The following is a 15,216-nucleotide window of genomic DNA, read 5'->3' as shown; positions in this document are numbered from 1 at the left end:
CGTGTTTACAACAACAGCATGCCGCGCTTCCACTTCCTAAGTAACAACATGTAGATAAAAAATAATAATGATTAATAAAATTTCTTGAATAAATGATTTAAAAGTATTGTGATTTTCACAATAAGTTTGATCATTTTTATTATTTTTTTCCGAAATGCACCCGTGACAGTAGTCCTAGCTAGTTGCCAATGATACGTAATCGTATCATAATTTAGGCCTATCTAACTTCTCCAAAAATAAATTTAATAATAATTGCACTGTTTATTTTAGAAAAGCAACAACTCTAATTACAGTTGTTTACAGAAATGATATTACCAAATAGTGTTTAGACAGTGATCCCATGTAAACATCATTTACTCGCAAAATGCAGATTTCATACCCGCTTTCCTCGCTACATTTGGGTCGTTATTTGTATGCACTGGTGGCTAAAAGATATAAGACTCAGGAAATTTGTCAACATCGAAATAAATGTTATCCATGATAAATAAATTAGGCCCCCTAAAACCCGAGTTTTTAAACATATCTAACAATACTTTTACAACAAGTTGATCGACGAAGGTCGCATATGACGTCACTGTACCACGTGACTACCTATCTAATTAACTAGGCTTTTTGAAATCAGGGCTTAGATTTAAGTCCGTATTGTGGCTAATTATCGCAATACTTCAGCGAACGAACTATTACAATTAATTTCTATAAGCATAAGGAAGACAAAATACATATAATTCTGTATACTTTGAAAACACGAGATGTGTCCTTTAATGGAATATTCTCAGCAAGTACACATCTCTCAATCCTTCTAGTAGCCCAATTAAATAGGTTATCCACATGCGATGCGTTTCATTGGCGAGTATGTCATACCTAAAATGTACATGTATGCATCTGCATTTTGCGTGAAAGGAATGTAAATAATGCGAATGGTATGCTCCTTGCTAATTCAGTTTTATCTGTAGGTAATTGGTAAGTGAGTTTTCCACGTTTATTACATGTTACTGTACAAGCATGCAACAAAACAGCTTTGTCTTTACATACGTCTATATAACCAAATTTGCTATGGGGTACCAATCACATTTTGGGTGTATATATGTATAAATAAAGTAAAACTGGCTATCGGAAATATGGCGGACGGGTTACATGGGTGTCGCGTTGTAGACTTCCTGTTACCTTTAAAGTATATAAAACCAGTGCTGCTTAGAGAATCTTCCCACTAAAGGTTTTATATAGAACAGCTTTACCCCGGAAGTTATTCATTAGAATGCCAGCCTTCGTCCCGGAAGTTTTCTCTCCAGTTTTCTCTACAGTCAATTGACTCCGTGCTTTATATCTGTAGATTTCATTTCCTTAATTATAGTCAATTATCTCTGGGAAAATTTTCGGTTCAGCTAAATCTATTCATTCAGTAAACAATGGAAGGGTACATGACTTAGTTACATACAATAACGTAACATAAGATGGGTTAAACATGTCTACTTCTACAGGAAGTGATGTTTGTAGTTATAAATTTTACAAACGTTTTTCTTGATTTATTTGGAAACAATGTTCGATTTGTAAATTCTGTATAGCACTCCTTTTGCAGATCCCGAAATATTTATATGGAACATGCTTGATATTAATTTTCCATTCGAAGAAAAATCTGTTTGAACTATCTATCCTAAACCCAGCCCGATAATCGATTTTTTTTTACTGCTTTTAAACAGTTAGCCTAATACATTTCATAAATTCATATACAACAATAAAATTCAAAACATTATGTTTTGACAGAGAACAAGGTAGGAAATATTGTTTATTTATATATGATATCTTAATATGGTTTCCTTTGTCTGAAACAACACGGACAGTTCACTGAGATAATATGATTAGGTGTAAATTCAAATACATGTAGCTCAGCGCTTATCGTTTCGCTCTTGCAGAAATTAAGTTAAGGCCTACCACGTATATGTACATAGAAAAAAAAGATGGTTTAATTTATAAATGTATGTTGTACATTGAATGATTGAACAAATTATGTTTTATATATTACTGATTATGAAATAAATCGTAGGCAGGGTTACAATGTATTTCTCTAAGGTAGACAATTGTCTGACGATGAATGTTCAATGAATACATTGCAGTGGTTGACTAGATCATCCACGTGAATATGTAATTATTCACTGAGATTCCCCGTCCAGGTAAGACAGTTAGTACGATAAAGAAAGTTTAATCTTATACGTACATGTATATGTAACGTGTATTGAATTGAAAGTCTTTTCAAAATTTCTGTAGCAAGACACCATACTATCAAAGGAGTTATTTTTGTGTTCTAAGTTTGAAAGTTAACATCCAACTGAAAGTTAAAGAGAAAATAAAATCTTTTTCGTTATCTAAAAAGCTATTCCCCAATGCATTGCTTTTTTCGAATGTGAATAACCAAGGAGAGTGACAGTAAAATGCATACTGTATATGTGACATAAGATACCAAAGTTAATATTAACGTCACCTTTGTTTATTATATTGACCCCCACCATATTGTAGACATACTGCTACCATGTAGATAAAGAATGATGTCCTATTTATAGGTATTATAAGGAGTATGTAATATCCTATCTAATGAATGTTATCATATCTTTACATTGATTTATTAGTTAACCGCATTTTTTTTTGGGGGGGGGGTCCTTAATTAAGAAAGTTTGCTGCAGAACTTTTGAGCACACCTGCGCAGGATGCTACAACTAAGTATTTACTGGTTCAATACTGAACCCATTGGTGCAAACGTATTACACATCTATTTTTAAAGTTGAAATTTTTTTTTGATGTCAATTCAAATTTTGAAAGAGTTTGACAGGGACTATATTTTGTGATGAAAAGATTGATCAATCAAAAAGTTCTAATTCTGCATGATTTTCATAGTATCTTTTTCATCCAATTTACCCTCTAATTTTATACTCCTATACGTGTGTTTCAATTTTATGATTTATGATACAAGTAGTTGAGACTTGGAACTAGTTCAAATGTTGTAATCTATTATTATGGTTGATATATTGTCCCAAACAGAACACAGATTCTTATAAACGTTTAAATTAATTTAAAAATAGAAATTCAGTATTTTCGCCAATTATTTAAAAATTTGATCTCCAACCACCACTTTTTCAGTTCCATCACAACAAGACCTTAAAAATAATGTAAAAGTTTAGAAATTGACATTACTCCTAATATGCCCTTTTAAACTCTCAATTTTGATATCATAAAGTTTTTCGTATATCAGGTGCAAAAGTTCCAGCTTGCATATTCTTAACTTTCGCTTCCTAAGGAATGTTGCAACATGGCACAACAGACAGTTGCGTCACATTGACCATAGTAAACTACACCTTTTTTCCAGTGTTTACTTCTAATTAGTTACATATCGTTCAACGATCTAGTCAGCAATCTTGTTTTCATCTTCTGTAATTGATGTACATACTTATATCTGGTCTTTGATTGTTGGTGTTTTTTTTGGTGTTTTTTTTTGTTTTGTTTTGTTTTTCTTTTTTTTTCTTTTCTTTTTTTTTTTGTTCATTTCTAATTATAATGCTATGTATTTTTATACTTGTGTAATTTTTTAATTATTTGATTTCTTTATTGTTCATGTGATCTCCCATGGGAGGAAATAAAGAATGAATGAATGAGTATTTTGGTCAATAATTGACAAATTTAATCCATAACCCCCATTCTTTAGTTCCATTTAAATTTTAGGACAGGACTTTGAAAATCATGTGAAATTTCTAATATATCCTTTTAAACTCTCAAATTCGATATCGTGAAGTGCAAAAAGGTCATTATTTATTCCCATTACTAGTATTAAACTTTGTTTTATATCTGTATTGTTAGAAGACATGCTTACATGTGTGTATCCATTTTATGTAATGATTGATTTGTGTTGCTTATTTTGTGTTGACACCAACAGACAAATCAAGTTTAAACGAATAAATCTTGAGTAAATGTAAAGTGCAAAAAGGTAATGTTTCATTAAAACACTGTAGCTCAATAACACGCATTGTGACCCTAGTTTTTTTTTTAATTTTCTAATTATCCTTTTATGTAGAAATCAAAAATACACTTTCAGTCTTTGATATGTGTAATCAGTGTTTTTATACTTGATAGAGGACGACCATTACTGATTAGAGTAGAGTAGTTAGAGTAAATTATATAATATATGGAGTCGACTTATAAAATTCAGTGGAACAGCTGTACATCATAATCATTTTCAGATTTGTCAATACATTTGTAGTGTAGATAGTTCATGTACATGTATATGCCGAATATTCCATACGTTGCACTGTTCGTAATGCTATGTGACACACGTTTTGTTCTCAGGTACAACTTTGAGATTATGCAATTCGTCTGAACTTTACATGTAGGTTCATGTAAGTGAACAGAGTACTATTTATATTGTATTTTCTTTGTCATTTTTTACTTCTTTCAATAAAGGAAGTATTTTATTCTTCAAAGAGTTGTATATTTTACTCCATATAAAGGTAGACAGTCATAATACAATATGTTCTGGAGTCTATAATTGTGTCATTTCATGTGTTTTATCAGAGACACACTATTTGGCTTTCACTTCCTACGATAGACATGTCCGACAACTCGACCGGACCGGAAGCGACGCACTAGAAATACATTGTACATTGTACATCTAACCTCTGAACTCTGATACGTAGAAGATTATGGTTTGCTTTCTCACGTGTAACCTGTTTGATACGGGGGTATTGAAGCACACACTTTCAGTATTCTGATTGTATCGTATCTTATCTTCGCCTATTGTTTCAATTGTCATAACTAGCGATAAAATGGTAGGTGATGACCCGGCGCCTTCACTGATCACACATTGCAAGCTTAATCTACAATGCACATTTAGCTTCACCTGATTAAGGTAAGTTTTATGCTACAAGATTTCAGTACTATAAGACATTCTGTGCATCATTGTAGAGAATTTGTTAGAAATAACTTTGCAGTTTTACTTGTGTTGATAAACAGAGATATGTCGACTAATGTGTACTTAAGGCATGATAAACCACTCTAGACCTGAAGTATGTTATATTCATGTCCTGATAGACTGTGACAGTTGTAAATCTTAATCTCCTGAACTTACGTGCGAATCGAATGTCGGCTGTTAGTAATAATAACTAAATCAAAACAACATTTTCTTCCAACACATTTTACTGTAATATTTACATTCGCCAATATTTCGTCTGTAACGAAAGTTTTCGTTGTTTTCATTTTTCGACGTAGGCACTGCATGTACATGTATATATAAAAATGGTTGTGTGTTTTTTTTTCAATATAGCATCTCCACATTTGCTAAGACTCTCAGTAAAATGTTAGCATCTCGGGCTTACAAGAAAGAGTGTTTTCAAACTTTTCAATGTGAAGTGTGTACAGGTAAAACACAGACATCGATCAATATTTGTATGATATACGTAGTTAGTCAAAGATGCACACAGAGAATGTTTTTAAACTACAGACCCTCTCCAGATTTCCAAAGTCGATTTCGTGCAAAGGTTCACGCGAAAGTGGATAAACCGTGACAAGAGTCTCTGAAAATGGATGGGGTGACCCCCACCTCCTCCACAGTGAGCATTGTCTTGTCAGCATGCAATGTGAATTTTGTTCAGAAATCTTAAATGGATTTTGATTGACCTACTAGATGTTTTGCATGGAAATTCAGTGAATAAATTTTGGTTTTAAAAATAGCTATACACCATTCTTTTACATCAATGTTTAAGAAGTCATGGTATAGTGAATTACTAATGTTGATTACAAACTGATTATAAAGTAATTAATCTTTGAGAAATGATTATTGAATTTACCACCATTTAAGATATATTGTTAACTTAAAAGCGGAACGATAAAACTACCGATTGAAACAGGTAGATGGTTTGATGCTGTAAGAGAGAACAGAATTTCTGAAAGAAATTGTGGATGTATTTCATTATTTATTCACATGTACCGATATATCTATATACAAATAAAGAATTATGCATTTACAGGTCCCAAGATATTTTCAATCAAATTCAAATGTTCTGAAATTTGAAATAATCTCCAATGCAACAAACACGAATTGAAATTTGCAAGTTATTAGATGCTATAAGTGAGACTGAAAATTATGGGCGAGTAGATGTCATTTTAAATTCCTTCAAAATTTTCTGACAGTCTCTGATTTATATCCACGGTACTGTACATATGTACATGTACAGACCTCCATATGTGAATAGTTCAATTTTTTTTGTAACACGCAATTCCATTGGCTGAGCACACTGAAAATATTTAATTATATTGTATAACATAACTTGGTATGGGGACATGCCCCCTCGACAACCCAAGACGTCAATACTTTTATTTTGATTTTACATCGTAGCACTGTTAAATTGTAGGCCATCTGTGAAATTAGAAAATGAACGGAATAAAGCGTGCATAATGAAGTACAGTGTACCTTTGTTAGACTTTTTTTCTCGATGCCAAACAAGATGTATATATATTTTTTTTTACTTCTGAGTACACAAAAACAAAAAACACTATCGGTAAAAGTTCAATACAAACGATATCATGTGCGAAATAATGGTATATCAAGTACTAGCAACTTTTGCTTTTTCATTATTAAAGTATAGTTTCACTTGGGGTATTGCTTGATCCGCCTAGAAAAGAATAAAATGCGTCATGTCTTGCAAAATGTATCAGATGACGGCTTACATATTTTATCGTGTCGGATTTAATTGACCACAATATTACACGCCACGGTAAGTTATGATGTAGTTTAAAAGTTTTGTAAAATCAAAAATAGTAAATTATATAGCATTCTCTGGTACGTGACGCGATTTGTGTGATGTCAGGTTTATATTTTTAAAACTTTCCAACACTTTCTCTCAAAAGTGGATTTTGCGCTGTGAAGTAAACATTCGCTCTACATATGTACATTGTATTTATGTTATCAAGATTCATTGCAAACCCCGCCTAGCGTTTTCAAATTTGATCAATAAAGTACACTGTACATGTTCCAGTTATGCAAAGAACAAAGATGGCGGTTTTCTTCGTCTGCATGTTGGTAAGTGAATCCTTGCGCGGTGCAAATGATTTCTATTTCTCGGTGTTTGTTTGCTTATTTATAAACGAAGACTTGTACAACGCAGTTTTGTCTTCTTCTTTTTTATCAAATTATTAGGAATGAAGCTAATTATGTTTTACAATATAAGCTAACTAGGTGCGGATTATAAAGCGTACCTATCCCGTGGGGATCCGGGTTAGAATAGGTCCTCATTACTCCCTTGCTTGTCGTAAGAGGCGACCAAATGGGGGCGGTTCTTCGGATGAGACCGCAAAAACCGAGGTCCCGTGTCACAGCAGGTGTGACACGATAAAGATCCCTCCCTGCTCAATAGCCATAAGTGCCGAGCATAGGCCTAAATTTTGCAGCCCTTCATTTGCAGTGGTGACGTCTCCATACGAGTAAAATATTCTGGAGAGGGACGTAAAACAATATTCAATCAATCATAAATCGTAAACTGTACCATATTAGATTATATCGTATCAAATGGGTGAAGGTCAGTTTCATCTCTAAACAAGGAAAACCTTTTGTTGCAAACAATTTTGTTTACTGCAGACTTGCGGTAAACTAGCAGCAAGATCTGCACCAAACACATTCGTAAGGGTTAGGTTATTCTCGATATTCGATTGGTAAGGATTGGTTTATTCCCGATATCTGTTTGGTAAAGGTTAGGTTATTCCCGATATCTCTATGGTAAGAGTTGGGGGTATTCCCGATATCTGTATGGTAAGGGTTAAGTTATTCCCGATATATATTTGATAGGGTTTGTGTATTCCCGATATCTGTATGGTAAGAGTTAGGGTATTCCCGATATCTGTTTGGCAAGAGATGAGTATTCCCGATATATGTTTAGTAAGGGTGAGAGTATTCCCGATATCTGTATGGTAAGGGTTAGGGTATTCCCGATATCTGTATGGTAAGGGTTAGGGTATTCCCGATATTTGTTTGGTAAGGGTTAGGTTATCCTCGATGTCTATTTGGTAAGGGTTAGGTTATTCCCGATATCTGTTTGGCAAGAGTTAGAGTATTCCCGATATCTGTATGGTAAGGGTTAGGGTATTCCCAACATCTGTTCGGTAAGGGTTAGGTTATTCCCAATATCTGTTTGATAAGGGTTAGGATATTCCTAATATATGTATGGTAAGAGTTAGGATATTCCCGATATCTGTTTGGCAAGACATAGGGTATTCCCAATATCTGTTTAGTAAGGGTTAGAGTATTCCCGATATCTGTATGGTAAGGGTTAGGGTATTCCCGATATCTGTATGGTAAGGGTTAGGGTATTCCCGATATCTGTATGGTAAGGGTTAGGTTATCCTCGATGTCTATTTGGTAAGGGTTAGGTTATTCCCGATATCTGTTTGGTAAGGGTTAGAGTATTCCCGATATCTGTATGGTAAGGGTTAGGGTATTCCCGATATCTGTATGGTAAGGGTTAGGGTATTCCCGATATTTGTTTGGTAAGGGTTAGATTATCCTCGATGTCTATTTGGTAAGGGTTAGGTTATTCCCGATATCTGTTTGGTAAGGGTTAGGGTATTCCCGATATCTGTATGGTAAGGGTTAGGGTATTCCCGATATCTGTTTGGTAAGGGTTAGGATATTCCCGATATCTGTTTAGTAAGGGTTAGTGTATTCTCAACATATGTTCGGTAAGGGTCAGGCTATTCCCAATATCTGTATGGTAAGGGTTAGTGTAATCCCGATATCTGTTTGGTAAGAGTTAGGTTATTCCCGATTTATGTTTGGTAAGGGTTGGGAGTATTCCCGATATCTGTATGGTAAGGGTTGGGGTATTCCCGATATCTGTTTGGTAAGAGTTAGGGTATTCCCGATATCTGTTTGGTAAGGGTTAGGGTATTCCCGATTTCTGTTTGGTAAGGGTTAGGTTATTCCCGATATCTGTATGGTAAGGGTTGGAAGTATTCCCGATATCTGTTTGGTAAGAGTTAGGGTATTCCCGATTTCTGTATGGTAAGGGTTAGGGTATTCCCGATCTCTGTTTGGTAAGGGTTGGGTTATTCCCGATATCTGTATGGTAAGGGTTAGGGTATTCCCGATTTCTGTTTGGTAAGGGTTAGGGTATTCCCGATATCTCTTTGGTAAGGGTTAAGTTTTTCCTGATATCTGTTTGGTAAGAGTTAGGTTTTTCCTGATATCTGTTTGGTAAGGATTAGGGTTTTCCAGATATCTGTATGGTAAGGATTAGGGTTTTCCTGATATCTGTTTGGTAAGAGTTAGGTTTTTCCTGATATCTGTTTGGTAAGGATTAGGTTATTCCCGATATTTGTATGGTAAGGATTAGGGTTTTCCTGATATCTGTATGGTAAGGATTAGGGTTTTCCTGATATCTGTATGGTAAGGGTTGGGGTATTCCCGATATCTGTTTGGTAAGAGTTAGGGTATTCCCGATATCTGTTTGGTAAGGGTTAGGGTATTCCCGATCTCTGTTTGGTAAGGGTTAGGTTATTCCCGATATCTGTTTGGTAAGGGTTACGATATTCTCTGACGTTAACACGTCGGTATCTGATTTTTCGTTTTTGTTTGTTTTATGTCCGGTCGAGAATAGTTCACTCATATTGAGATGTAACCAGCTGTAGGTGAAGTACCACAAATTTAGACCTACGTTTAACGCTGAAGGGTCGTACCCATGATGTTCTTTAACGCGTCAACGCCTGCCACGTTTGTTAAGGTCATATCCGAAAGAACCGTGATTCTTGCTTCTAATGCCGAGCGTTTGGCGAAGGAGTCGCCACTCCCTATGTTTGCATCTTCGGTTTGACGCGGCCATGACACGAGCGGGGCTCGAATTCACGACCTCCGTTTTACGAAGCTTTGAATCATTAAGTAAAAAATAGTATGGAATGAAGGAAGCTCAAAATTCAGCTGGTAAACAATGTTAGGAACTTTAAATCGGAAAGTATCTATCCTGAGGCACAGTAAGGGGAAATTGACCCGCAGTACTTTATATATATTTCGCATTAGTGGGGAAACTAAAGTTATAAAATATGGCTAAAATATCATATGGTTATGACACATGTAGTTAAGCTTCTTGAAACACAAAAAGTTTGAAAAAATGGAATGAAACATTTATTCATTGTTCGAATTTCCTCCATAGTTTACGTATGTTAGAGGGAGATATCCTTGACCCATGCACCTATAAGATCAGCGAAAAAGAAGTGGATGTAAGCTATGCCTGTTCACACCTCTAAAGAGAATATTCCATGATTCATCGCGCATGAACTACTTGTTGCAAACAAAGCCACAACCAAACTATTACTCTTGCTAGGACCAAACAAGTTTTCATGGACGGTTGCATGCTTGACCAAAATCGAAAGTGATAATAGGAAGTAAATTGTAAAAAATGCCGGTCGTTGGTTGTGACATACAGGCAGTCGTTTGATACAGGTACAATAGACTGGGTATCACCTTTGGTGAATTTAAACGGCCACATACGACAGTGGGTCACCTGATACATTGGGTTACTTTATGGTAGTTTTCAAAGTACATGTTATGTAAATCTATTGGAAAAAATATTGAATTGTTTTCATTTTCTTTGACAGGATATTTGACAGAAAAGTTAGATAATAACTAAGAACTATGGATCATAGTGAGAAGGCCAAACTTTTGAATGAGGATGAAGACGAACCTAAGACTGTTAAATTACCTATCACTGGGTTTGTCATAGGGATAATTGTATTCGTTCACATGGCGTCCTTCACCATCCTTGTGTTTGACCTTAGTCAGTATACCTATAGTGTATATAAAGACCAAGAGTTCCCGAATGCAACATTGAATAAGTCCGATAGATCACTTTGTGAAACTAACACGAGTTCAAAAGAATTTCAAATGGACCAAACTATACAGTCTGACACAGCAAGATGGACTGTTTATATATCCATAGCGGGGGGAATACCTGCTATTTTCACCGCACCTTTGATATCGTCATTGAGTGATAGATTTGGAAGGAAGAAAACTCTCCTCGTCCCGTTGTTTGGATCTTTGGTAAAAAGCGGACTATGTTTCCTGAACATCTTTATGAACTATAATGTAAACTTTTTCATTATATATCTGTTTATTGAGGGCTGCACCGGAGGGTGGGTTTCCTCCGTTGCCATATGCTCTTCCGGTTTCGCTGACATCACAAAACCAGGAAAACAAAGGTCATTTGCGTTTGCCATTCTTGGCCTTGGGGTCGGGGTTGGATTCTTAGCGGGCACTTTGCTTTCAGGGTATTTAATAGAAGCCTTCGGTTTTAACAGCCCCGTTATTACGTCGGGAGCCCTGGTTCTGATAGGGATACTACTAACACTGTTTGTTCTTAAAGAACCTTTAAAAGAAGAACATAGAGTTACATCAGTTCATCCACTACGTCAAATTAAGGAGTCTTTAGATATGTATATTCATGGAAACAAGGATCCAAATTATGGTCGACAATGGCAGTACATAATCCTTATATGTGCATTTAACTTATTAAGCATGGCGGCATTAGGAAAAACCAATGTTGAGATTCTGTACCAAATCGGTTCCCCTTTTTGTTGGAACCCAATTAGGATAAGTAACTTTGGCACCATTCGCAGTGTCATTCAGGAGTTTGTGGGTGTCTTATCCATACGATTAATGCAGTGCTTTATGTCGGATGATTTCATAGCGGTCATTGGAACCATTTCTGCTATTGGTTACTTCGTCATGGAAGCCTTGTCAAAAACATCTTTTGAACTGTACATGGGTAAGTATCATAATTTTTATTTTTGTTTGTCTCGGAGAGTTGATAGGTAATTATGAGTTGTGTGTATGTCATAACGCGATGGAATATGTACTTTGTATGTGTATATGCGATGAGTGCGTGGGTGTACACATTCGTTGGAAAACAAAATGCATCGGGTTCGATGTTGTTTTTACAGATATGCCCGGTTGTTACCGGATGCTCCCGTTTTGGGTGCTCTTGTTTTAAGTTTTTGATGCATTATTACTTTCTAATTTTCCCAGTCCCTGTTGTTGGGTGCCTTGGTATAATAGAAGTCACGATGATCAGGTCTATCATGTCTCGGCTAACACCTCCTGACAAACAAGGTAAAGTAAAGCAAAAATGTGTTTGTATACATAAATGTACAGGACCCAGAAGTTACAAAACACCCCATGTACTGTAGACTACATACACTGTACCTTCCCTACAAACTAAGGTTAATCACTTCCATGACATCATACTGAACGTCACATACAACCTACATCGACATTGCCAAATGCTTGGATCGCGTCTATTTTACGCTTATACGTTTAGTTAACAAAGAAATGTATGCTCAACGAAAAATAATGTTAAACAGACTATGTCCGCCATTTTGAGATTGAATGTAGTGGTATTTCGTGTATGGGTACGTCATTTTCAGTATTTGTGAATGATTTTAAAGTCAAGCACCTGTGTCTGTGAAGGATTCTCTATTTGAAATTCTAAAAACTGCAATTATTTGTGTAGGTAATAGCAGTTAAATATACAAAATAATTATAATTGATATAAACAATGAATTTTGAGAAACAATAGTCGGATATCATATGAAAATTGATACATTAAAATGGCTGTGTATTTCCATAATTTAAAACGTTCAGACTTTGATTATCCATGAGCTCTAATGCAAATGACCTTATGTAGTGTTCAGTACATACATAGTCCCATAGCTCCAGAAAAAAAAACTATATGCTGTCATAAGGCTGGAAATGTTGATCATCAAGCTGTTTCTATTACAGGCTCAATGTTTGGCGGTATAGCCTTATTCGAGAACGTCTGCTTTATGGTTGGGTCTGTGGCTGGAGGCGCCATCTATTCAGAAACCGTCAGTTTCCTCCCGGGGTTTGCCTTCTGGGTAATGGCGGGATACAACGTCATCGCTTTGTTCCTTCTTATGTAAGCATTTATGGCAATGTTAATTTTTATTTTTCTAATTGAATATATTTTACTCTTTATAGACATTTACGTCTGTCAAGTAAAAGATTATATTCTGAACGTCAAAAAGAACTGACAATGTACGTTTCCAAAGCAAATCTTAATTTCAATATACATATTTTATGTCTTTCAGAATATTCTATGTGGCCTCCAAACGAGTTCAAATATATCACAGGGATATTAATGTCGCTTAATTCTACAAAGTATCTACCTCGGAAAACACATGGAATCTGGACTGCTCTGGGGGTTTTTCTTCTACCTCTCTGTTTCAATATAAAGGAATTCAACGCTTTTATTAGATTTGTTGCCCTTACAATTTTACTATTATTTTTGTATCGATCGATATAACTAATGATTACAAGTGTAATGCGGCATTAACATATTTAACTTTGTAAGCAATGCTTTATTCGGTTAATAATGTCGTTTTCTCACTAATTTCTAGTTTTTCATGGTTCTAACGTCTCCATATGAGTGAAAATTTGTCGAGTGGGACGTTAACCAATATACAATCAATCAATCACAGTTCTATTTAGTATTTGTTTTTCACAGCACTCTCCGTTTTTGATTATACCCCGCAAACAAAATCTATGTGCAGGGATACTGGAATGACCTTGTTCGCCTCTCCGTCCGTAGACACCATTTGTCCAGAGTATATCACCAAAGAACAGATTAGATTAAAACTTTATATATATCAAATGAATAATGAAATTGTGTATCTGATATTTTAATTCAGGTTCTTAAACATTCTAGGAAGTTATGGGTATTTTTTTCATTTTGAGGGGTGTTGTCATTGTACATAGTATATCTTAAAAGTCAATTAACACTTGATCCTACCTGATTATACCTCTGTTTGTTATCTTCACCTTTTATTTCATTCATATTATGTATATAGTAATGTTGTTCACCTGTCATTTTCATTGAGATAGATTAACATTAAAGGAAGTTATAGATATTATCGACACAGTTATCTTATTTTAGATTTCGTAACCACCTGTTTTCTTACAGAGGTTTAGGAGACGGTATAATGGAATCATCAGTCCATTTTTCTGTCTGTCTCCTATCCGTCTGTTGATATGATTTTGTCAAAGACATTTTTCAACTTGAGCATATAATTCCGTGAAAATTTGTACACTCTTTATTAACTCCGCGCAACAGAGCATCTCTCCATGTCCAAAGGTTGTGCTTATTCTTCAATGAGCACACATTCACGATTTCCCACCACTACGGGAGTATCAGTCTCGTTAGGATAGTTCTAGTTCTACTTTGAAAGTGTATTTCCTTGTATATTTTGTTTGATCACTTCTTGAAATTAAGATGTGTCGTTATTGTATTTCAGTTTTGCCATATGTATTGAAATTTATTTATTTTGCAATAAATTATTGGTGGTTTTGTCTATGACACTGTTACAATGACATTTTTGGTTGGACTGTGACACCTGTCAGACCAATAATCCTGGAGAAAAGATTCCAGTTTAACAAATAAAAATCAAAACAATATGCGAATGTTGAATGCCTCCAAATATTTCATTAATTTCAGGAATTTTGTTAATATATTGTCTTAGATATATTAGTTAATCCTAAATTTTGAAAAAAGTGTTCTGTAACGCCAACTTGTTTATGTTCCATCTTAAATTTTGCGTCTGGATATCGCAACTGTGTATTTTAAAGGGAACTGACAGTACTTCTTCATATATCGATGACGTTTTATCGATGACGTTTTACAGGGGATGCTTACTCCTCCGAGGCACCTCATCCCACCTCTGGTGTGTCCAGGGGTCCGTGTTTGCCCAGCTATCTATTTTGTATTGATTTTAGGAGTTATGAGATTGATCACTGTTTGTTATCTTCACCTTTCATCGATGACGTTTTTCATATATCTTAGGAATACTCATTTTCAATCATATAATTCGATTAGTTATGCTCCAGTGAACCCAAAGTAAAAGACATCACTGAATCTCATTTGGATGTTTCACTGAACGTAGATGTTAACAGCAAACTAACACCTCAACTTTATAATTAGTATGAAACATTATTTGACCCAATGGCAGGCCGTATTTGCAAACTAGATCGTTAACACAAACATAGAATGTGGGAAATGCTGACTTCAAACGAGATTGTTGAAACCCCAGTAACATCAACTTGTTTGTCAGTAGCTTGTCTCAGTTTAAAAACTAATCATACACAGAACAAGCTCTTGTGTATCGAATCACTTGAGACATAAA

The 15,216-nt window shown here is 35.1% G+C and overlaps 1 protein-coding gene across 1 annotated transcript; it reads left to right on the top strand.

The window, feature by feature from the left end:
- The first annotated feature begins 764 nt into the window (after positions 1 to 764).
- Positions 765 to 14,388, top strand: LOC125650325 (solute carrier family 46 member 3-like). Its single transcript, XM_048878507.2, has 5 exons — positions 765 to 4,888; positions 10,621 to 11,786; positions 12,047 to 12,130; positions 12,800 to 12,956; positions 13,129 to 14,388. Exons 2-5 carry the CDS (start codon positions 10,658 to 10,660, stop codon positions 13,187 to 13,189), a joined length of 1,431 nt encoding a protein of 476 aa, XP_048734464.1. The 5' UTR covers positions 765 to 4,888; positions 10,621 to 10,657; the 3' UTR covers positions 13,190 to 14,388.
- Positions 14,389 to 15,216: the final 828 nt, after the last annotated feature.

The sequence above is a fragment of the Ostrea edulis genome, chromosome 5, assembly GCF_947568905.1.
Source record: "Ostrea edulis chromosome 5, xbOstEdul1.1, whole genome shotgun sequence".
Taxonomy (NCBI): domain Eukaryota; kingdom Metazoa; phylum Mollusca; class Bivalvia; order Ostreida; family Ostreidae; genus Ostrea; species Ostrea edulis.
Note: the sequence above shows the minus strand (reverse complement) of the source record. Positions and strands in the feature narration are given on the sequence as shown.